The following is a 24,370-nucleotide window of genomic DNA, read 5'->3' as shown; positions in this document are numbered from 1 at the left end:
ATTATGGCAAATAATTCAGGAATTTACAGTGTTCCCAGCCATGGATATAAGTCTGTTTTCTCCAAAAGGGTTGTTTAGCTTTGAAGAAACCTTCTTGGTTGGTCTTGGTGATTGGGCAGTCCAGGGAGGAGTCTGAGAGTGTCCAGTTGTGTGGTTCGCATCCCACAGTGGAATTCTAGTAATTTTTAAGGACCTGTTGTTTCATAGATTAAACAATATACTTCCCTCATGCAGTAATAAATAGCTAATGAATGAACTTACTTTATTACTTTAAAAATGGCTAACGCAATCATGAAAATTAAATTGTGTCCTGTGAGGCCTTAAAACTCTGTGGTTGGCTCTGGAGTTAAGAATCAGGTTGTGTCTGTGAGATCTCTCTTAATTCTGAGACACTGATCTTAGGAAAAGGCAGCTATCCTGTGGGGGCCAGTCATTCCCATTGTGAATTTGAATGGAGCAATGGAATTCCTTAGTTCTTTCCCTGGTGTCCATTTGAAGTCAGCGAGGCTGCGGGCCTTGTAGGTCCTCTCCTTGTCTGGGGATGCTGGGTTTGTATTTCTTTCTCCCTAAACTACTTTCAACTAAAAATGCTCTTTTAGGCCTCCTGTCTGTTAGTTTCAGTCAGTAGCAGGGCTTTCCTTTCACTCTTTGGTGATATTTTCTGATTACAGGAATTGGAGCTTGAACAATAGCCTAGTTATTTACCACCTGCAATTAGCAGGCACTTTACTTAATGGTATCACTGAACTTTGCAGCCGCTCTGTGCATGCCTGGTAAGTGGAGTGCTTCTCCATTGTGGGTGCAGTCTCACAACTCACATCAGTTTAAACGAAAGCAGCGTGTGTGGTGAGAGCTGGCTTGTCAGGCGCTGCCTCATGATTCACTCTTCTGCAGATTTTCTGTTCTCCACTGGGAGACTGGGAACCACTTTGCAAGAGTTGAAGGCCTGTTCAGTGGAGCTGAGCACCTGCCTCCCTCCATGTCAGGAGCAGGACTTTTTCTGGACCAGTCATTGTGGTCAGGGAGGAGGAGCACTCACAGTTGGCCTGCTCACATTTATTTCCTTACACATACGTAGCTTAACCAAGACCGCATATAACGTACGGCAGGCTAGAAGTCTTCCCTTTAGGGAAGGGAAGGAGGGTTGCAGGTAGATAGCCATTAACAGTCCTATCACTTTTCCAGTGTGACAAGTGAGACTTGGATGGAAAGACATTCCCCTCAAGTATAAAGCCAATGACAGTAGATCAGAACCACAGCCTTGCCTTTTGACTTCATGATCCACGTGTTCTCTGATAAGAGGATTTACGCCTTTTCCTTATTTCCTTTTGTGACCACATGCATTCCCAATTTTCCTAATCTTTTAGCTTTTTATGGAGAGAGAAATTAACCAGGTTAAAAGAAGTGAAGTACTACTTTTTTATTGTTGAGAAATAAAGAGTATGTGTGAAGCCTTCCTCATTGTCCCGTCAGATTTCAAGATGAGGAGTGTAGGAGGGAGGAGTTTGCAGGGAATGCAACTGTAAAGCTACCAAGCCACCTGAGAGGAGATGGCTAGTCCAACCTACTTCTCTGTTTGCCTATTGCTAGCATCACATTACTTTTCTGCTGTTTATTAGGCAAACGGGTAGCTTTCAGGACCACATATGTTGATCTGGCCTGGGAAGCACATTCCTCTTCTAGTATAGTTTCTGTGGGAAAATAATATTCAGAGCTCTGACAATGGGATCAGTTTGGCTCCTTAAAACTCTCAAAAACTCCTTTCTCTTTCTAAGTTGACATCGTTTGGTATACTGCACATGAATAAACATTTTGTATTTAATGAGGCTACAATTAAAGGCTAAAATAGGTCTTTATTCATGGACTGTTTTAATTCATGATTTGGCTGCTCATTAGTGAATAATTGAAGGCTGGCCTTTGTAAGAGAAGGATAAGAAATAGGAAGTTCTTGGTACAGTGCTGTATGTGGCAGACCCTCAGTGAGTTCTCTTTCCACGCTGTCCCGCTGATAGCAGTCTTTTGTTTTTAATTTATTTTGTATTTCTAGGACAACAGGTCCTATTAAACATACCAGCAGTGAACATAAGGTAGGCTTGCTTTCATAGTGTTAAATCTTTTCATTTAATATTTAAAAGTTGATACACTTTATTTTAGTAAAATTTTTGTGAAAAGTTCTATTTTTTTCTAATACTTAGCAACTTTAACAGAGAGTACATGCTATGGGAGAGCTTTTTTTGCACCCAGGATATCTATAAATAGCTGGGAGATGTGGTTACAAAGGATAAGCAGAATCTCTGTGTGTGATGGCATAATTGACGAATGGAAATAATGAAATAATGAAAATTTTATATATATAATATAAAAATTAATCATGATGTCATTTAAAAATAGTTTGCTATATATTTTGTCATTTAGCATGCTATGCTGTGTGTGTTAAATCATTATTTTTCAAGTAAATCTTTGTTAATTGTATTGCAAACTCTTGACAGTCAAGAACCTTGTTTTTGACATTAAGCATTTTATAGTAACAAGTTAGACTACAGGTGTTCTGTGATCTGCTGAGAGGAACATCATTGCTTTTACTGTGTATCATTTAGTGCAACAGGCCAGAATTATTTTAATGAGCCAGTATTTAATTGGTTATTTGTAAAGTTTCTTTGACACATTGTATGTTAAATTAGATATCAGGAAAAGTTCTTTGTCCAAACCCACTCATTCATTTTGTTGAACTTTCAGGAGTCACTTATGGTGACATACATTAGAATTAGCTTTTTAACAAGGTGATGAGAAAGGGTAGAACCCTTGTCTAGGAGTTGGACATCTTTCAGTCTCACTCATGATACGCTTGATCCTTAAAGGACTAAGTTCCTATATGAAGGAGGAGACCAAAGATGTATTGAAATTTGGATAAGTTTCTTGGCCAGAAGAAAGGCAATGGCTAGAAATGCCAACTTCATTGGAACTAAAGCCCAGAAACAGAAAGGAATCACAACTTTTTTTTTTTTTTTTTTTTTTGGTTTTTCAAGACAGGCTTTCTATGTGTAACTTTGCGCCTTTCCTGGAACTCACTCTGTAGACAAGGCTGGCCTCGAACTCACAGAGATCCACCTGGCTCTGCTTCCTGAGTGCTGGGATTAAAGGCGTGTGCCACCATCGCCCGGTGAATCACAACTTTTAAAAAAGAAAATTGGAGGGAACTGGAGAGATGGCTTAGCAGTTAAGAGACGCCACATGGTAGCTCACCACCCCCCATAACTCACAACTTTTAAAAAAGAAAATTGGAGGGAACTGGAGAGATGGCTTAGCAGTTAAGAGATGCCACATGGTAGCTCACCACCCCCCATAACTCCTGTTCCAGGGGATCTGATGCCTTCTTCTGACCCCTGTGGTAAGCACACACACACACATGATGGACATACATACATGCAGGCAAAACACTCATACATATTAAATAAAATCTTTAAAAAAAAATTGGCAGGGTGCTGGAGAGATGGTTCAGAGGTTAAGAGCACAGGCTGCTGGCTGCTTGCTTTTCCAAAGGTCCTGAGTTCAATTCCCAGCAGCCACATGGTGGCTCACAACCATTTATAACGAGACTTGGTGCCCTCTTCTGGTGTGCAGGCATACATACAGGTAGAACACTGTATGCATAATAAATAAATCTAAAAACAAAAATTGACAGGGCATGGTGGCTTATACTTGTCATCCCAGATCAGGAGGCTTAAGTCCAGAAGGCCTTGTGTACATGATCAGCCTGGGTTACAAAAGGATTTCAAGATTTTGTCTCAAAAAACAGAGCTGGGCATGGTGGCATGTGCTTTTAATCCTAGCACTGGGGGGTGGGGATGGGAAGAGTCAGTAGCAGGAGGATCTCTGTGAGTTCCAGGACAGCCAGGGCTGAGGCGGTAGTGGTGGGGTGGGCATTGAGTAAAGTAGGAAGGAAATTGGTAATTAAAAAATTATACTCATTGGGGACTGGAGAGATGGCACTACTACACAGTCATGAGGACCAGAGTTTGGATCCTAGCACCTACATATAAGTCAGGCATCCCCAAAGTACCTGTAACTCTAATTCTTAGGGAAATGACTCCCTTTTTTGGCCTCTTTGTGCATAGACATGCACACCTGAACACATGTACATAGACCATACAGACACATACATACACAAATAAGTCTTTAAAAAATTATACTTGCCAGGTGGTGGTGGCACACACCTTTAATCCCAGCACTCGGGAGGCAGAGCCAGGTGGATCTCTGTGAGATTGAGGCCAGCCTGGGCTACAGAGTGAGATCCAGGACACCAAAACTCAGTGTACTGTGGGTGTAGCTGAAGCTCTAGATTTGATCCTCAACACCACATAAACCAGGTGCTCAAGGAGGTAGAGGCAGAAAGATCAGAAGTTCAAAGTTATTCTCAGCTACATAAGAGTGTGAGGATAGCCTGGAATATAGGACAACCTGTCTAAAAACAAACAAAAACCATTATGCTTAAATTAGAGAAAAGAGACTATGTCCATTGGCAGTGCAAACATGCATATGTGGTAACAATGATAAAGAGAGTGGAGACATCACCACAAATTTGGGTACCATCTGTGGATACTCTCCAGAGTACCACACCTTCAGCATCACCTTCAGTGACCTCGGAGACATCTCTAGCTTCAGGATATGTTAAAGATTAATTGACCTGAAACAGAACAGTGACTGGAAGAGTAGGTGAAATAGTATTCTTTTCTGTGTTTTAGTCAGTGATTCATTGAGATTTTACTTTGTGTAGATACTTCTGGGCTATAAGCAAGTGGATGGTACCTATTTGGCAGTCCTTTATTTGTTCATTTTTTGAGCACCTCTTATGTACTAGACCCATTATTCAAGGAGCTAAGAATACAATGGTGGGCAATACAGAAACCATCCGTGCTCTCATAGTGAAAATGACATTGCAGAATGCAAATACATAAATGTACACTTGCAGCTTGGGCTAGTTCATGATTAATAACAGCTGCTATGTTAAAACCACAAGGGTGAGATCACTTTAGATCAGTGGTTCTCAACTTTCCTAGTGCTATGACCCTTTAATACAGTTCCTTATGTTGTGATGACCCCCAACTGTAAATTATTTTTGTTGCTACTTCACAACTGTAATTTTGCTACTGTTATGTGTTGTTATGTAAGTATCTGGTATATAGGATATCTGATATGTGACTCCCCAAGGGGTCATGACCCACAGGTTGAGAATCACAGCTTTAGATCATGCACTCTTCAAAGGCCTTTAAGAACAAGTAGGTGAGTGGGCTTTAGCCAGGGCAGAATTGGAGTACGTGGAGAGTGGAGAAGATAGTGTTCTGGAAGCTTCTCAGGATGGAAGTGATGGGGCTGGGAGTAAAGTGGCACACTTGAAGCTATGAAATAGGCCTCTGTGGGATGCAGAGAGGGAAGAAGAGAGTAGCAGAAGATGAAGTGGAAAAACTGGAAGGCTTCCTGGTCTCAGGATATACATATTATGCAGGTCCTGAAGTCCTTAAGTCTCATTGTTCTTCATGTAGTTGGGGAAAAAACCCCAGATTGATCTGAGAAAAACATGAAAAAATTACTATCTGTACAATATGGCAGTTGGTGTGTTGTAAAAAGATTATCGGCTCTGGAATTAACCGTTTACCCTAGCTCTTGGTTTGTGCTAGGGATCCAACGCAGGGCTTTACCTAGGCTAGACAAGTACTCTACCAATTCAACCATGTTCCCAGGTGCACCAGCTCTGCTTATTAATAGTGGGGCCTTGGGTAAATTACTTGACCTCTCTGAGGCTCTGTATTTGCAGAATGGACCTAGTTAGTAGCCTTTTATTGTGAGGATGAATTAAAAATTTATGCAAAATATTCAGCAGAGTAGTCAGCATGTTGTTACTGTTGCTACTCTTACCTTCCTTAAGGCATAGTGTCTATATATAAAACATGAACTAAGTCAGATGGGTGTGCTCAGGCAGCATGCTTGTAGTGATGTTAGACTGTTTCAAAAGTAGTCTTCAGTGAGATGCTAAGAATCCGTCTGGCCCAACAATAATGGAAAAAGCAATTATTATTCTTATTACAAATATAAATTAACAGAGCTGGCATGTACTGTTAAGAAGCTGTTTTTCATTTCAGATAAAGAATTAGAAGGCTAAATTTACTGTGGAAGTCAATTGTAGAATGGTTTATAGCCTTTTCAGAGAGTATTATACAAGTAGATGACTTCCTGAAAATGCCAGCATATAATACTTAAAAAAATAGGGTTTTCTGTATTTCTCACTCAATCTTTCAGTTAAATTTAGCACAAACAAGATTTGCCGTAAACTGTGAGGTAGGCGACTGTGGCTTACTGAACTGTTAATGTAGAGGTACAGCAAAACCCTGATGTAACACAGAAAACGTGGTCCAAAATCTTCAGTCACATTATTGGACAATAATGAAATAACTTGTGTATCACTAGTTGGGAGTTGTGAATGGATGGAAGCCAACTGCTAATTGTGTCCAAGTTTTTCAAACTATTGTGGAGTACATTCAAATGCTAATGACATGGCAAAAAATTTTTATAATGACAGAATGTATTTTGAGACAAGAAAATCACTTGAGAAACTGTATTTTAGACTAGCTTGGTAGCACATAACTGTAGTCCTAGCCCTTGGGAGTCTGAGACAGGACGATCAGAAGTCTGAAGCCACCCTGAGCTAATAAGTTCAAGAGTCGTTCAAGACTAGTTTGGGCTAATAGCGATCCTGTTTCAGTACCTACTCCCCGCCCCAAAAGAACAAAAACAACAAAAAATTGACCTTAGACTAAAATACTAATTTATAGAAAAATTCCATATGCTGTAGCTATACTTTTTTTTTAATTAATGATTCTTGAGAAGAGATATAGTTACTTTTGTGAGCATATGTATGTAAGTGTAGAAAGCTGAAATAAATGTTTCATGGAACAATATATATTCCAGATTTTTCTCTTCTGTTTTTTTTTTTTTACAAAATGTTATAACTTATTAATTTTATGTCCTAATGGGTTAAGCTTTAGAAATTTTGCAAAAATGACTATCAAGTGGAATTTTAGAAAGCAGTTTCAGGTTCCTGGAATAAGTTGAGTACAATTTTATTACTTGTATCTCCCACTCTAAAAGATACAGAGGGAATTAGTAACATGACTTACCTCAGGGGAGGAGAATTGAGTACCTGTGGGCAGAGAAGGCAATACAAGGAGAATAACAATTCACAGTCTTACTACCCTCCGCCCTTTAAATTTAACCATGTTAGCATATTTACTCCAAAGTTAAAGAAGCTCTGGATGCTGGAGAGATGGCTTACCAGTTAAGAGTGCTTGCTGCTACACAACTATGAAGACTAGCATTTGGATCCTAGCTCCCACATAATAAACCAGGTGTCCTGCACATGCTTATAATCCCAGCTCCAAGAAGGTGCAGACAGGAGGATTGCTGGGGCTTGCTGACTTCCCAGGTTCAGGGAGAAGACCCTGTCTCAAAGGACTAGATGGGAAGTGGTAAAGGAGGACATTGACACCTTCTGGCCTCTGAGCATGTACAGGGTTGTACACTAAACACACACACACACACACACACACACACACACACACACACACACACACACGCACAAATAAATCTTAAATTCTTTATCTACAGAACTAGAGAAAAAAGTGCACTAGTATGGATCAAGTGGGCAATACAGATTGCTGTGATTAGTAGGATGTAGCACACAAGTAGGAGCCATAGCCTGGATGTTGTGTTGATTTACTGCTCCTGGTCCAGACCAGCTATGTGGTCAGTACAATAAAAGGATACTTAGGTGACTCATTAAATGGTTAATTTGTGGTCCATTCACCACTTATTTATTATGGAAGAAAGGCATATGCTATATTTTAGAAAGTTTTATTTCAGTGTAACATATTTAAATTAAATGTTTCCATGCTTAAAGTAGAAGTTTTCAAGCACATTTAGCATATTCTTTAGAAACAATTTCAAGCTTACAAAAATTGTATGAATAAGAGAAGTCCTAATAATATGTGTTTCTATACTTGGCTTTGTTGACATTTTCCTACCTATGTGTTTTGTTTATTTTTTTTCTGAACCATTTGGGAGAAACAGGTATTTCCTCCTCCTCCTCCTCCTTCTCCTCCTCCTCCTCCTCCTCCTCCTCCTCCTCTTCCTCCTCTTCCTCCTCCTCTTCCTCCTCCTCCTCCTCCTCCTCCTCCTCCTCCTCCCTACCCTGCCTGCATGCTGAAGAACAAATCCAAGGCTTGTTCATGTTAGGCAAATGCTCTACCACTGAGCTACATACCCAGCTCAGGCCTTCTTAACCATTCCAAAGTATATTTTCTAAGATTGGAAATAGGTTTTTACTTGACTGCATACCATATCAGCTAGAGTAAGTTTAATATTGCTACTGTAACATATTGCCTGCTTTCTTATTTTGTCATTTAATATTCATTATGGCAGCTCAGCCCTCTCTGTCCGGGATTCAGACAAGGGTTAGGTATTATCACATTTAGTTGGCATGACTCTTTAGACTTCTTTGATTGGGAGCATTTCTATAATCTTTATTTCATTTTCACAGCATTGAGGGTTTTTTGTTTTGTTTTTAAAGAATATACCTCCTTATGTAAAAAATGTAGTGTTGGCTATTTTGATGTTTCTTTACTATTAGATTACTGTTAGATTCAGGTTATACATCCTAGTGGGAATACTGACAAGTGATGTCTTTCCTTAGGATGTCACACGTGGAGATGCATGATGTCCTCCTGCCCCTCATTACTGATATTAGAATACTTGGTCAGCATGTGCTCTGGTTTCTACTATAGACTTTCCTCTTGCAACTAAGAAATGGTCTATTGAAAAACATCTTAAAGCAGTGGTTCTCAACCTGTGGGTCAAGACTGAAGTTGTGGGGGCTGTCAAGTGATCCTTTCATAGGGGTCACCTAAGACTATGGGAAAACACAGATATTTACATTATGATTCATAACAGTAGCAAAATTACAGTTCTGAGGTAGCAATGAAAGTTCTTTTATGGTTGGGGGTCACCACAAGGTGAGGAACTATATTAAAGGATCACAGCACTGGGAAGGTTGAGAAGCACGCCATGCAAACATATTGGTACCCCTTAACATTTCCTCCTCGATTTAAGAGGCAGGATCATTTTGCCTGATCCTGTTTTTATTATGGTGGCTCTAAAATGGTGGTGTTTTGTTCTTCTGATTCCAGTACTCCCCCTCCAACTAGGCAGTTCTTAGCATTTTGCTGTAAGCCCTGCACCTTTTTCTCTCTTTTATGTATTTGTCTTTGTTATGAATGAAAAAATCCCTCCTTTCCCTCCAGTGATACATATGATTTCTTTCCCTCTCAATGTTGTAATTTGATTCTTGAGTCATTGGTGACTTCAAGAGAGTGGTGACCACCCTGAGGTTGTATGTTAAGTTCTGTGTGTCTTTCCAGAGTTAGTGTCCATAACTTTGACCAGAGTTTTCTGAAGTTCTTGACTTGAGTGTATAATTTCCTCCTGATTTTGTAAAGGGTTGGCCTTTAAGCTACTTGGATGCTTACATATTTGTATGTTCTTTGCTTTCTGCTCCAGGATGACTAGCTGAATTCTAGAAGTATAGTGTATCTCCCTTTCTTACATAGCCACAACTTTAGATAGTATTATATGTTGGTTCTTTTAAAGTTGTTGCTGGAATATATAATAAATGTTAATATCTTCATTGCTACTGTAGCAGCAGTTTATGGTGTATAGAACCAGTCTTGTGAAGCAACAAATTACCTTGATTTAATTTGAAATTTTAAACCCAATGTTTTTTACACTGTAGTTTTATTAGCTCTCTGGGAGTGAGCTACATGATGTTGTGCACTGAAAATTACCCAAATGTTCTGGCCTTCTCTTTCCTGGATGAGCTTCAGAAGGAGTTTATTACCACTTATAACATGATGAAGACAAATACTGCTGTCAGACCATACTGTTTCATTGAATTTGGTAAGGGCCTGGTTTGTGTTGTTTTGTTCTTTTCTGTACTTTTTATTATCCTGTCTCCAGTCAAACAATTTATCATCTAATATTGGGAAGTAGGAGAGAAACTTCTACAACCTTGATTTTGACAGAATAAGTGGCAAAGAATCTATAGTTCTTAATTTGGATGTCTATTAGGAAAAAAATGTGTTTGAGCTATGAAGGAGATTGTGATTATTAGTCCAAAGAACAAATCCCAGAGGACAGATTCTCAATGAGAAGTTTATAAGCCACAGACTCCGTTTAGTGTTTATGTGCTAATCTTTTATAGTCTGCTTAATGTAGAACAGGGGTTGGCAAATACTTGCTGGAAAAGATCACAGAGTACGTATTTCAGGTTTTAAGGACCTTCTAGTCTCTGCCACAACTACTCAACTCTGATATTGCAGCTTGAAAGCAGCCACAGGCAAAACATAAATGAATGAGCATAGTTATTGTCTAATAAAACTTTATTTACAAAAACAGCAGTTTAGATTTGGCCTGTGGGCAGTAGTTTGCTCAACCAGAAAAATCTGTTCAAAGTTATGGATTTCTTTACAGAGAAAGAGGGGAAATAGTAAAGATAAAATTCTGCATGGAAGATATTTAGGAAATTTTTTTATTGATTCCACTTATTCTTCAGAACATACTATCTAATTGTGTAAAAGTAAACAAGAAAACAGATTTATAAAAACATATCGCTTATAGTGTAATTTGTATGTACTTACAGCTAGTAACAGATTGAATATTTTGTGAGATAAGGATATAAAAATTAAGGCTTTGGTTGACAAGCAAAGCTTTTTTCTTTTTGTTTCTGCAATTCCTGAAGTCTATATTTAGGTAGCCTCTGGCTGTAGTAACTTCATTTTAGGGTTTAATATTTAGAGTGTAAAACTGATGACTCCATGATACAGCCACCTGTTAAACATAATATTGGAAATCCCTTGACAAATTGAATAGTTTTGAATAACAAACTTTATAAAATTTATAACCTTAAACATCACACTCTCAAATGATTTAATTAACAAATGACTGCAAGGAAATTTATTTTTTATTTTACATAGATAACTTCATTCAGAGGACCAAGCAGCGATATAATAATCCCAGGTCTCTTTCAACAAAAATAAATCTGTCTGACATGCAGATGGAAATCAAGCTGAGGCCCCCTTATCAAATCCCAATGTGTGAACTGGGATCAGCCAATGGAGTCACATCTGCATTTTCTGTTGACTATAAAGGTGCTGGTAAGATTTCTTCTGGTGAGTTCTGGATCTTAATTATTTTTGTTAACTTTCAAAAAAATAACAGAGGAACTCTTGGAAATGAATTGCTTTATTCTAGTGTTTAAATCAACTACATGAGAGAATAAGGAAGTTCAAAGCAACCCATTTCCCCAGTTGTTATAAAGTAGGCTAGTGAAGATATGACAGTTCTGTTAATTACTTCCAAATGACAATCTCAGGTTTATTTGCTAAGAAAACATTTGATTTCTTTGTAAACATTTTTCTAGAAATGTTCATAGGCCTGAAAAGTACTTTAGATTATATCAAATGGCTATTTTTAGTATAAGAGTCTTGACTGTAACAGAAACTACAAAAATTGTAGTAGTTATCTACTCAGATCTCCCCTCCCACAGAAAGTGCACAAGGCTTAGCAGTTGGGGCAGGATGAAACTTTTCCTTAAAATGGAAACCTCACTATTTTCTAAAAGGATGGTATGCCATTGTTGGACTACTTGTTAAACATTGCCTTGTGATTAAGCAATTGTCTACTTCCATATTAATGCCTACTGGTGTGTCTGGGGTTCTGTCACCTCCCTCAGCTGAAGCAGAAGGCATTTCTGTCCTTTCTATGCTTCTAGCCTAAGTTTTTTATGGAAAGCATCTTCAATTCCTTAAGACTTTTCTGCCATTTTGACGCCTTCCCTACCCCTGTATTTGCTTTAGTTTGTTAGTATTCTTTAAATGTGGACAGAATATGACATTTCGAGTATGGTTTGATTATACAAATATGGAAGAAAGGTAAAATAGTTCACTTAAATAATTCAGTCACTCACTACACAAGTAAATAAGGACAAGAAATAAAATGGTATTCGAACTGCAAAGGAAGGAATAGATAATTAATTCCATTTGTGTGTGACTTTTTTCTGTAGAAAGTCCTAAGGATACCTCTAGAAAACTATTAGAACAAGTCCATGGCTTCAGAGAGGCTGCGTGATACAGTGTCAATGTCTAAGACCTCTACACTGTACACTAGAAGTAAGCAATCTGAAGATGAAATGAAAATCCCATACATTGAAAACCAGCAAAATATTTTTGAAATTAAGACAAAAATTAATGGAAAACAGATCCACATTTATGGATTAGCAGACAATCTTATTAAGATGGCTGTACTCCCAAGTAGATGGAGACTCAGCATACTCTCAGCTGGATTTTTTTTAATAGAAATTGACAAGTTGATTCTAAAATTCATATAGAAATGTAAGGAATATATATGTACATATGCAAAATAATCTTGGATAAGCTGAAAGACTCAAACTTCTAAATGTACTGCCGAGTTACAGTAATCAATATGGAGTGGTTCTGCTTTAAGGCTTGCATATAGACCAGTGTAGTAGAATTGAGAGCACAGAAGTAAACCCTTTCAGTATGGCCAATTCATTCTTGACAGTGATTCTAAGACAGTGGTGGAAGATCCTAGTCTTTTCCTGAGAAAATACACTGTTTTGGAACAGCCTGGTATCCACATGTAAAAGAAAGAAATTAGACTACTGCATAGCCACAAACACAAAAATGAACTCAATGCAAAGCCCAGCTTTCCTCAAAACTCTTAGTAGAAAACATAGGTGTGACTCTCGTGATCTTGTATTAGTTTTTTCAGATTTGATTTTAAAAATCACAGTGAGGGCTAAAAGATGGCTCAGAGGTTAAGAGCACTGGCTGCTCTTCCAGAGGACCTGGATTCAATTCCCAGCACCCATGTGGCAGCTCACAACTGTCTGTAACTCCAGTTCCAGGGCTTCTAACACCTTACACAAACGTACATGCTGGCAAAACACCAATGAACATAAAATAAAAATAAATTATATATAAAAAATCACAGTGGAAAAAGACAAAATATATAAGATGAAATTCATCAACTTAAAACTTACTCTTCCAGGGGCTAGAGAGATGGCTCAGAGGTTAAGAGCACTGCTTGCTATTCCAAAGGTCCTGAGTTCAATTCCCAGCAACCACATGGTGGCTCACAACCATCTGTAATGAGATCTGGCCTGCAGGGATATGTGCACTGTATACATAATAAATAAATAAGTTAAAACAAAAACAAAAAACAAAAAAAACCTTACTCTTCCATGAATACACTCAGAGTGAAAAGACAACCCACAGAATGAGAGAAAATATTTACAAACCATGTGTGCATAAGAGATTAGGATCCAAATAAGTAATTTGTAATTCAACAATAATGAAGCAATCCAGTATATAAACAGAGAAAAGATTTGAATTTGCTTTTTTCTTCTCCTCTTCTTTTTGGTACAAAACCAATCAAGATGAGGCTGAGAGGTGGCTCAGCATTTCAGAGCACTGGTTGCACTTCCAGAGGCCCTGGTTTTGATTCCCAGCCATGACATGGCAGCTCACCACCATCTGTTACTCTGGTGTCCAGTGCATCTGATGCCCTTTTCGGCCCTCCTCGGGAACCAGGCGTGTAAAGTGACAAGCCAGCAGGCAGAACACCCCCACACGTAAATTCCACTCCACCTTGAACAATCAGAGTGGATGTATTTAACATACATTCGAAAGGCGCTAGCAGGCTGAACTTAAAAGACAACCCCACAACTTAAAATACAGACTCTACAGAATCCGAGGGAAGGACAGACCACCCGTGACTGTCGGATGCTTTGACTGCATGGTTCATATGAGTCTTCAGATTGTTTTCGGGAAAATTACATTAATTGCTTTTCAGTTGTCAAATCTTTCATTTCATGATAAATTCTACATGGTCATGATGTATAATGCTTTTATATGCTAGCAGGTCCAATTTGCTAAAATTTTATTGGTATTTTATGTGCCTTACTGAGAGAATTAATTTCTAGTTTTCCTTTTTTATTTGTGCTTGGTTTGACTATCTGGGCAAAGTCGACCCGAGAAAATACACTGGAAGGTGTTTCCTCCTCTTTTACGTTTTTCGAAAGTGTTCTGTAGGACCCAGCAATGAAACCTCAGGTACTTTTGTCTGGAGAAGATTTAAATCAGTTTCTTTACTAGGGCCAGAGCTACTGAGCTTGTCTGTTTTTTCTTAGTGAGCTTTTGCAGCTTCTTTTAAAGAAATCTGTTCATTTTTTTCAGGTGATGGATTTTTGATGTATAATCCATATTTCTTTATTCTGTTATTTTCTATAGAATTACAATTATGTCCTCTTTCTCATTTCTGATATCGGTAATTTTTTCTTTTGCTATTTTCTCTTAATACATAGAAACTGATCTTTTATTGAGTTTACTTTGGGATTACATTTTGCTTTCGTTATGTTTTGTTTTCTAGTTTATTGACTGTTCTGCTTATTGCTTCCCATTTTCTGCTTCCTGTGGGTTTCTCTGCTCCTGTTTTTGGAGATTTGGAGCGGTTTATTTGAGATCTTTTTTAATACAAGCACTTGCTGCTACCTTCTCATTTTCAGTATTACTTTAGTTACATCCCATAGATTTTAACATACTGCATTTGTATTTTCATTCTACATAAAATACTTTTAAATTTTCCTTTTGACTTTTCTTTTGATTCCTGAGTTATTTAGAAATGCATTGTATAGTTTTATTTAGGCATTTTCAGATCTCTATTGATTTTTAATTTAATTCCATTGTGTTCAGAGAACAAACTTCATTTGACTTGAATATTTTAAAATTTATTGAGACATGATTTATTCCCAAGAAAAATAGCCTGTGTTAGTCATTCTTTTCTGCTTAAAGTGTATACCCTGTTGTTAGTGGTGCATTCTGTAAATGTTTCTTAGACCAAGAAATCCATTGTGTCTTTTCTGATTTGCTGTCTGCTTCATCCATTCTTTGAGAAACAGCTATTACAATCCCTTTACTTCTGAATGTATATCTTTCTCATTTTAGGATGATCAGTTTTCATATTATGTATTTTTTAAAGATTTGTTTCTTTATATTATGTGTATGAGGGTTTTGCCTGTACGTATGTCTGCACACCATGTACATACTTGTTACCCACAGAGGAGAGCATTGGATCCCCAAGAACAGGAGTTACGGATGGTTGTGAGCCTCCATGTGGGTGCTGGGAACTGAACCTGCATCCTCTGCAAGAGTAATAAGTGCTCTTAACTACTGAGCCATCTCTCCAGCCCCTATATTAATGTGTTTTAAAGTTTGTGATTTGATGCACTGGTTCCTTTATCATTTTGAAACTTTTTGAACCTAGGAATATATTACACTTTGAAATCTCTGTAATATAGATACTACATTCAGAATTCATATTAGTATTCCATCTGTTGTCTGTTTTTCTCTTCGTGTCCTTATGTTTAAGTGGTGTTTTAATGCCCTTTTAGTGGGAACCCTAAAGGTCTAGTGAAGAGTATCAGGTACTTGAAGGGAATTAGAATCTCTGACTGGCCCTTTTAGTGGGAACCCTAAAGGTCTAGTGAAGAGCATCAGGTACTTGAAGGGAATTAGAATCTCTGACTGCTTGCTTGTATTTGAAACTGTCTGCACCCAGCAGGATATCTGTCATCATGGTGCAGCTATCATTTTCTACAGTGACTGGTGACATGTACATTGCTCTTTGTTTTGATTTGTTCTTCCTACTAAAAGCAACACTTTGATATTTGTTGTGCCCTCCCCCCTTCTTGTTGTTAAATAATTGATAGATTTGGGAAGCACATGGTCAGGAAATACTGTACTGTTAGTCTTTGTTCTACCTCTATATTTCAGTAATCTTCTGGTCTACACAGATGAGAGCACCCTGAAGGCCACTGGAAAAACTGGGAGTTGGGTTTATAAATGTCACAGTTTACCTTAATAATGTCTACTTTTAAAACTGGTCTTATGGATCAACAAGCCAGCCTGGTGAACTGTGTTTGATCATCATTTAACCAGTAATGGTTCTAAACATTTTTGTGATTCTGCATGGTCTTAGACCTCCTTTTAATGATTGTATTAACTTACGAGCTCAGGTCGTATCTTAAGGCTATCTCAGAGCACACTGGCTGAATGTTAATTGCTGGTGGCTGAAACATATATATATATATATATTTTTTTTAAATAACCGCTCTGGTAGTTCCTTGTGATTCTAGCAATCTGTGTATCTGTCCTTCTTTGTAGGTAAACTGTTCACATGTATGGGACTTTCTTGCTTTTAGGGTGGTAAATGTCTTTTTCCCTTAAAGTCAGTGTGGCTGAGGGTGGGTGGTTTAGCAATGTTTAACTAGCATGTTACATGTAGTTGTAGGTGGGAGGGTTGTTAGGTTTTGTTTTAATGTATCTTGTTTAATACCATCCATTAGCTCTTATGCCTGGTCAGCCAAAAAAACAAGCTTTAATTTTTAAGTAAGTATAGAATACATGACTCAGTTGAGTTTTTCTTCCTCTTTATTTTATTATTATACTTTTTTTAGTGAGTACAGATCTGGGTGGAATTCACAGAGGCATGTTGCCTGGTGTTGGAGTGACTAAGTTCTGTCTCTGTTACTATTTTCCCACAGCAAGCTACTTAAAGGAACATAGCACCAGCATGCCTCCCCTCCCCCAGCGGTGGAGCCCTCCCTGCAAGCCCACCTGGGGTTCTGGCTGCCTCTGCCACTTTGGGAACTGCTGTGGCATTTCAGAGCTTGTCAAGGCAATCAGTGGGTGCCTAGGGGAATTTCCCCCAAACTTCAAGGCAAAAGTGTTGTGTTACAAGCCCCTTCTCCCGTTTGGGGGCTTTCACCTTTAAAACCTTTCATTTCACTAGTGCTGGCCACAAGCATGAGTGTTCCAAACCTAACAGGCTTCTGAATGTATCACTGTGGTCCACAGAGAAGGCTGGGGGATGCCATATCAGCTATTGCTGCCTTAGAACAAAACCAGTGTCTGTTTGGACTTTAAAACTGTTCCTATGCACCTTATCTTATTTTTGTTTAATCAAATAAACTGGCTTTTCCCCCATGGGGTGGGAAAATAAAATGGTGTGTAGCTAGAGTTTTCCTGCCTGGCCCACAGTCAGGACAAATCTCTGTCACCCACCAGTCCCACAGCTGCTCAGACCCAACCAAGTAAACACAGAGACTTATATTGCTTACAAACTGTATGGCCGTGGCAGGCTTCTTGCTAACTGTTCTTATATCTTAAATTAACCCATTTCTATAAATCTATACCTTGCCACGTGGCTCATGGCTTACTGGCATCTTCACATGCTGCTTGTCATGGCGGTGGCTGGCAGTGTCTCTCCCACTCAGCCTTCCACTTCCCAGAATTCTCCTCTCTCCTTGTTCCACCTATACTTCCTGCCTGGTCACTGGCCAATCAGTGTTTTGTTTATACAGAACGATATCCACAGCAATGGTGTTTTTTAAGTGTCATTTGGTTGCATCCTTAAAAAAAATCCAATTTTATAATCTTGGCTCTTTAAAAAATTAGGTATTTAGGTCACTTACAATTAATGTCATTATTGAAACCATTGGGTTTTAATCTATCTTTTTGACTATTTTTTTTTTTTTTTTTTTGGTTTTTCGAAACAGGGTTTCTCTGTGTAGCTTTGTGCCTTTCCTGGAACTCGCTCTGTAGACCAGGCTGGCCTCGAACTCACATAGATCCGCCCGCCTCTGCCTCCCGAGTGCTGGGATTAAAGGTGTGCGCCACCACTGCCCAGCTTGACGATTTTTTTTATTTACTTTTCTTTTTATTTATGTGTCCTCTGAAGAAATGTTCACATGTGTGTAGTGCCCGCAGAGTCCAGAAGAGGGTGTCAAATTCCAAGGAACTGGAGTTACAGGCAATTAATTAGCGAGCTGCTCCGTGTGGATCCTGGGAACTAAACTGGACCCTTTGGAGGAGCAGCGATTACTAATTGCTGAGCCATCTCTGGGTGCTTTCCTTTTGTCATATCAGTTTTGACTACCTTTGTCTCTAGCTGCCTTCATTTTTGAAATTCATTTTCTGTTCTTTGCTGGCTTTATAGTACAAAACTATTATTTCACTGTTGGGTGGTTAAGTTCTACCATGACTAACAAGCTAAGAACCAGTTTTCAAAGTGGAAACAGTTCCTTGCCAAAAGACTATCCATTGCTTCATAACCAGGGTCTTTATTAATATTTTGTCTGGATTTCTGAACATCATTCTTGCCTTCCAGAGTTATTTTGCACACCATTGCATTGAACCCATGGTGACATGTAATGCACTCTAGATCCTCTGTTTCTCTGGGCCCTCAACCATTGTCATTCAGTAACAGTGACTCAATAAATGTGCAAAAATGTGGTAATGTCTTTGACATCTAAAAAAGGCATATTAATCAGTGTATCTATTCTTAGTGGTACCAATTGCCAGGTGCATGAACTTGATTCTTACTGCCAACGTATTCTAAATCTTTGGTCACCAGCAACTGACTGAGGTGATTGCTCTTCTATAATTGTAGTTATTTTCCGTTCTCTAGCACACATGTATCTTAAGGCATCTAACCTAAGGCATATACTACTATTTGTTTTTCACATTCTATCACCATGAGATTAATAATGTATACCAAAATAATGTCCATGGGGTATTAAGATACTATATCTCTGTAAGCAAAGGACCAATAAACTTTTTCCAAAGGGCTAGATACCACATATTTTAGATTTCTAAAAACTATACAGGCTCTGATGTAACTCTGCTGGTGTAATGCATAAAAGTAGTATAGTCATAGACAATATGTAAAATGATAAATATTCTGAATTTGGCTTATGGGTCATAGTTTGCCAACCCCTGCTATAGACTAATATAATGACAACATGTACTGCCAGGTAAAAGCAAGATACTTCTGTTTCTTCTGTTTATAAGGACAGAGAAAATAGTTTACCAAATTACTGTCTACTTCTAAGAGAATGAACTGATGAGTACTAGCAAGAGATCACATCTAGAAAAGCACTTGCAGGGCTGGGCTCTAACTTAGGTGATAGAGTACTTGCCTACTGAACTTGTGCCATGGGTTCAATCCCCAGCAACAAATAAACCAGAGGTGGAGGTTCGGGGTGGTCAGAATTTCAGAGTCATCCTCAGCTACAAAGTGAAAAGGACTTGCAATTGGAACTTATAAAAAAATGTGTCATTCTTCAAGACAACCATTGTGGAGATCCAAGCAGGAATGTTAAGTGGAAATCAGTTTGGTGGGTTATTTTTGTTTTTAATTTTAATATTATTTTTTAAATATGTATGGATATTTTACCTGCATGTTTATTTGTGTTTCTCATGTATTCCTGGTGCCTGAGGAGGCCAGAAGAGAGTGCTGGAGCCTCTGGAACTGTGGTTATAGATTGTGTGAGCTGCCACGTGGGTGCTGGGAATTAAACCCCCATCCTCTCTGCAAGAGCAGCTAGTACTTAACCACTAAGCCAACTCCCCAACACAGAAATCACTGTTTAACTGGGCTCACCACTGTGGGTTTTTAAGCATTAGATGGCAACACTCATTGTTGCAGTTACCTCAGGCCTTAATGGTGTTTGGGTGGAGAAGCTCCAAGACTTCCTTCCGCTGGCCCATCTTCTCTGCTAATTCTAACTCTATGGGGCCAGCAGTAGCTGTTGCTTAGGATATCTGCCCATTAATATATATACTCAGGACTTAGGGTAGTAGTCTTGATTGGAGGTGGCCTTCCAACTTGACCCACCTAAAAGTAGACTCTGTTAAAAACCTTTGTACTAGTGACCTCTAGAAGCTCTCTCTGAACTTAGACCGCATTGGCATACTGAATCATTAAACACCAGACACTAGGGAAAGTGAGAAGAAACTGGAATTTGTTTGCATTGTTTTTAAGAAAGAGTAACTTAAAACTAGAGCTTACTTTCAAATTTATTTTAATTTAGACTAAGTCTACATAATACTTTCTATAGTCCTCATGGTGAAATACAGGTTTCTTTTGTTGGGGAGAGAGAACCTCTAACTAAAATTATATAGTTTTCAAGCTTTCCCCCTATCTTATTACAGTGATTTTAAATCACTTTGAAAACATTTCCTGACTTTTCTTTGAAATCCTTTGATCCTTTCTCCCTATGGTCTGACATGAATATTTTTATCTTGCCATACTTAGTTATTGAAATCTGTCTATGATGATGTGAGTGGGTCTTGTTAAATGAAGTAGTAAATCTTGCTTTTTCTTTGTCCTTTTTTGTATTTTTTTTTCTGAGACAGGGTTTTTCTTTGTAACTTTGTAACCTGTCCTGGTACTCACTCTGTAGACCAGGGTGGTCTCAAACTCACAGAGATCCACCTGCCTCTGTCTCCCAAGTGCTTAGATTAAAGGCATGTGCCACTGACACCCAGCTTCTTTGTCCTTTAAAAATGTTTTGCTATGGAAATTTTCAGATATATGAATGTTAAGCTGTAGCTGGAGTGTTTTCTCTCCAGGTCCCGCCAAACCCCAGCAGTCCCTTAGCCCACTTATAAAATAAACATACAGATGCTTATATTATTTAAACTGCTTGGCCATTAGCTCAGACCTATCATTGTCTAGCTCTTACTCTTATATTCAGCCCATTTCTATTAATCTATACTTTGCCATGTGGCTCGTGGCTTACTGGTACCTTACATCTTCCTTGTCCTGGCAGCAGCTGCAGGCAGTCTCTTCCTTCCCTTCCTGTTCCCTTAATTCTCCTCTCTGTTAGTCCCGCCTATACTTCCTGTCTGGCTACTGGCCAATCAGTGTTTTATTTATTAACATATTTGCCATACAGAACATCCCACAGCATTAAGCAGAATAGTGTAATCAATCCTCTTGTACCTTTCATGCAACTAGCAACTATAATGATGTTTTTCCATCTTTATTTTATCTGCTCTTTACCTATTCTCATTCAGCCACTTGATAATTTATTTCTATAGTTCTTTTGTTTTAAAAGAAATTTATAATCCTTTATATGCACAAATATTTTAGAATGGATGTCTTAATATTTTATTCAAGTATGATGTGGTTAACAGATCAGGAGAATGACTATCATTGAAAAGACACTGAAAAAGACTGTTATCCCGAGGGAAGGGGAAGGCAAATGTGGGCAGGAACGTTTGTTGTGCTTTTCAAGAGAAGGACTTCGTAAGACTGGCTTGGGAGTGGCTAATTTGAATAATGTGGGCAGTGGGGCATAGGCTGTGTCTACTTGATGTCTGACCCTGGGGTGATTGGGCAGGAAATTAGTTACTGACCCTGAGTGTGAGGGCCAAGTAGGGAGATGGTAGAGTGTGAAGATCAAGATTGGTTGTCGGCAAGAGAACGTTCTCCAGAGTAAATTGTTTGTCATCTTTAGGATTCAGCTAGTCCTAAGAGAGCAAAGCCCCCAAATGTCAAACCTTCAGAAATACAGAATAAAAAGACATGATAATACATTATTGCTTAACAATATGGAATATTTCCATCACCACCCCATATATTTCCTCTGTGCCTTTTCCCAGACAACTACTATTGTGATTTTTATCTTAAATTAATTTTATTTAATAGAATTTTATATTATTTAATAGAATTACATTATATGGCTTTTTATTTTTTTTGGTTTTTTTTTTTGAAACAGAGTTTCTCTGTATAGCTTTGGAGCCTTTCCTGGAACTCACTCTGTAGCCCAGGTTAGCCTCAAACTCATAGAAATCCTCCTGCCTCTGCTTCCCAAGTGCTGGGATTAAAGGTGAGTGCCACCACTGCCCAGCTTTATATGGCTCGTGTATAGAACTTCTTAATGTAATGTCATATATATATATATATATATATATATATATATATATATATGTATTGCATGTCTGAGTACTTTTTGTGTGAATATACTACAGAATATTCTATTGCCAATGGACATTAATTACCTTGTTTTAAGCTTTTGCTTACTGTAAATAAAGCTAGATATTTTTGTTGAGCTGTTTTTATTTCCCTTGAGTAAATATCAGGAGCAGCATTTCTGGATCAGAGGATTAGTTGCATGCTTAAGTCTTTAAGAAACTGATGGTTTTTGAAGTATTTGTACCATTTTATATTCCCACAAGTAACTGTTATGACTTAGAAAGGAACTGACATAAAATTACCCTGCAGAATGAGCTTTATTAAGAGAACTTCACAACCATGGGCAGCCATGACTTGGCCTTAAAGTAGGATAAGAATTAGGAGAAATATATTATCGTCATGGCCATAGGTAGCATAATGGGGCCTAAAGGAGGGAGGAGGAGACAGAGAGAGAGAGAGAGAGAGAGAGAGAGAGAGAGAGAGAGAGAGAGAGAGAGATATTGCCCTTTAAATCCTGAGAGACATTTCCTTGGGAGAAATGGCTACCATGTCTGGCATGACAGGGTCCTGACGGGAGAAGTCCACTCTCCTGTTCCTGAGGAGAGCAAGCTTCTGACTCTTTTTCAGGAGAGTAGGTAAGCTTCATAGCACGTGATCTAGCTGGGCCTGGACTAAGTGGCAGTGTTATGGAGGCAGGCATTAGATAGGGCCATAAACTTCCACCTGCAAGGAAAGGATTACAAAGCATAGCTTGCATGCTTGTGACTCTGTCCTAGAGATGAAGAGCTTCATGGGGGTGTGGCCTGATTTCTGGGCTAGAGAGGCAGCCGAGGGTCTTTGAGCTAACAGCAGACCATTTCTCCATACTTTACCATTATTTAATGTTAGTCTTTTGTAGCTAGAGTTCTCCTGCCTGGCCCACAGTCAGGACAAATCTCTCTCACCTGCCAGTCCCACAGCCATTCAAACCCGACCAAGTAAACACAGAGACTTATATTGGTTACAAACTGTATGGCCGTGGCAGGCTTCTTGTTAACTGTTCTTACAGCTTAAATTAATCCATTTCTATTAATCTATATCTTGCCACGTGGCTTGTGGCTTACCGGTACTTTACATCTTCCTTGTCCTGATGGCGGCTGGCAGTGTCTCTCACCCAGCTTCCTGTTCTCTCAATTCTCCTCTCTCTTAGTCCCGCCTATACTTTCTGTCTGGCCACTGACCAATCAGTGATTTATTTATTGACCAATCAGCAACACATTTGACATACAGACCATCCCACAGCACTTCCCCTTTTTTTTCTTAAAAGGGAAGGTTTTAACCTTTACATATTTCCAAAGTCAGCTTGGTATATTTGGGAATTTGGGCGTAGCTTCTCTTATTACTTTCTGTTGGAGGGGGGTGCTGTATCTTTTGGGGAAACAAAGAAAATTTTAGGATCATGGAGTAGTCCGTGAGGCTGTATCGTCTGAGCCAGTTGCCTTGAAACCATTTTGGATGTTGGATCATCTGGGCCTTGTCACCTTTTAGGGGGTCTTGGCTGGTCAAACCTGATGTATCTTAATCTGGAACAAATCTATAGCCTCTGGCTTTCTGTGGGAACAAAAGCAGAATCTCCTTTTTAAAGCAACATATCCTTATATCTAAATTTTGAAGTCAAGGTACCTTTAAAATATACATTTTGGCATAACTCAACAGCTTTTGTAATCAAATGTTTTTTTTTTTAGTTACGAATATCAAAGAGAACATAATCTAGATTCTTTGTGTGGTAGCCATCTTTACGTGGCTTATTTTTTTATATTAGCTTGAGCCTATTGCTTTGAACTGTAGCCTTCTAAGCCTGAAACGGCGCTGGTGCTGCTGGCTCCGCCCACTTCAGCTTCCCAACATGGCAGTGATACGTTTTCCGCCAGCTCTGGAAGCCATCAACTCTCAGAAATAGTGGGTCTATGCTTCTATCAAAGCAGCATGTAACCCAGAAACCTCTTTTTTTTGTTTTATACCTGCAAAGGCTAAATCCACCACACAGCTTAATGTGTCACTTGCAGAGGCCTCATTCCCGCCATACTGCAGGTCAAGCGTGCACACCAGAAACCCACAAGTAGCTCAAACCGGCAGTTGCCGCTCATTTGAGAGAGACAATTAGGAAGCTGTTTTTAGCTCCGTTTTAGAATCTTTTTTTAGGTTTTAGGTGGAAACTCTTGCCCCACGTTGGGCGCCAAATGTAGATGTAACCAACAGTCTTATTAAATAAGAAACACAGAGCCGATTCAGAGAAGAAAGCCAAGAGGTCAGAGCTAAGAGCCTCACCCTTCCTGCTTCAGCGATCCTCTTCAGTCAAGAGAGCTCTCCGAAAGGGGCCTACTTCCTGTGTGTATGTCTTTATATAGTCTAGCTGTTCTGCCTTCTCATTGGTTGTAAACCCAAA

The 24,370-nt window shown here is 38.8% G+C and overlaps 1 protein-coding gene across 2 annotated transcripts in view; it reads left to right on the top strand.

The window, feature by feature from the left end:
* The window catches only part of Sec22a (SEC22 homolog A, vesicle trafficking protein), a 60,042-nt gene that overhangs the window by 11,496 nt on the left and 24,176 nt on the right, over positions 1 to 24,370 (top strand). For both annotated transcript variants that reach the window (XM_052740437.1, XM_052740436.1), the window contains exons 3-4: positions 9,839 to 10,002; positions 11,079 to 11,273. In XM_052740437.1, the coding sequence (XP_052596397.1) occupies positions 9,839 to 10,002; positions 11,079 to 11,273 (359 nt within the window). The remainder of the gene's footprint in view (positions 1 to 9,838; positions 10,003 to 11,078; positions 11,274 to 24,370) is intronic.

This window comes from Peromyscus californicus, unplaced genomic scaffold (assembly GCF_007827085.1).
Source record: "Peromyscus californicus insignis strain IS unplaced genomic scaffold, ASM782708v3 Scaffold_16__1_contigs__length_79575227, whole genome shotgun sequence".
NCBI lineage: Eukaryota > Metazoa > Chordata > Mammalia > Rodentia > Cricetidae > Peromyscus > Peromyscus californicus.
Note: the sequence above shows the minus strand (reverse complement) of the source record. Positions and strands in the feature narration are given on the sequence as shown.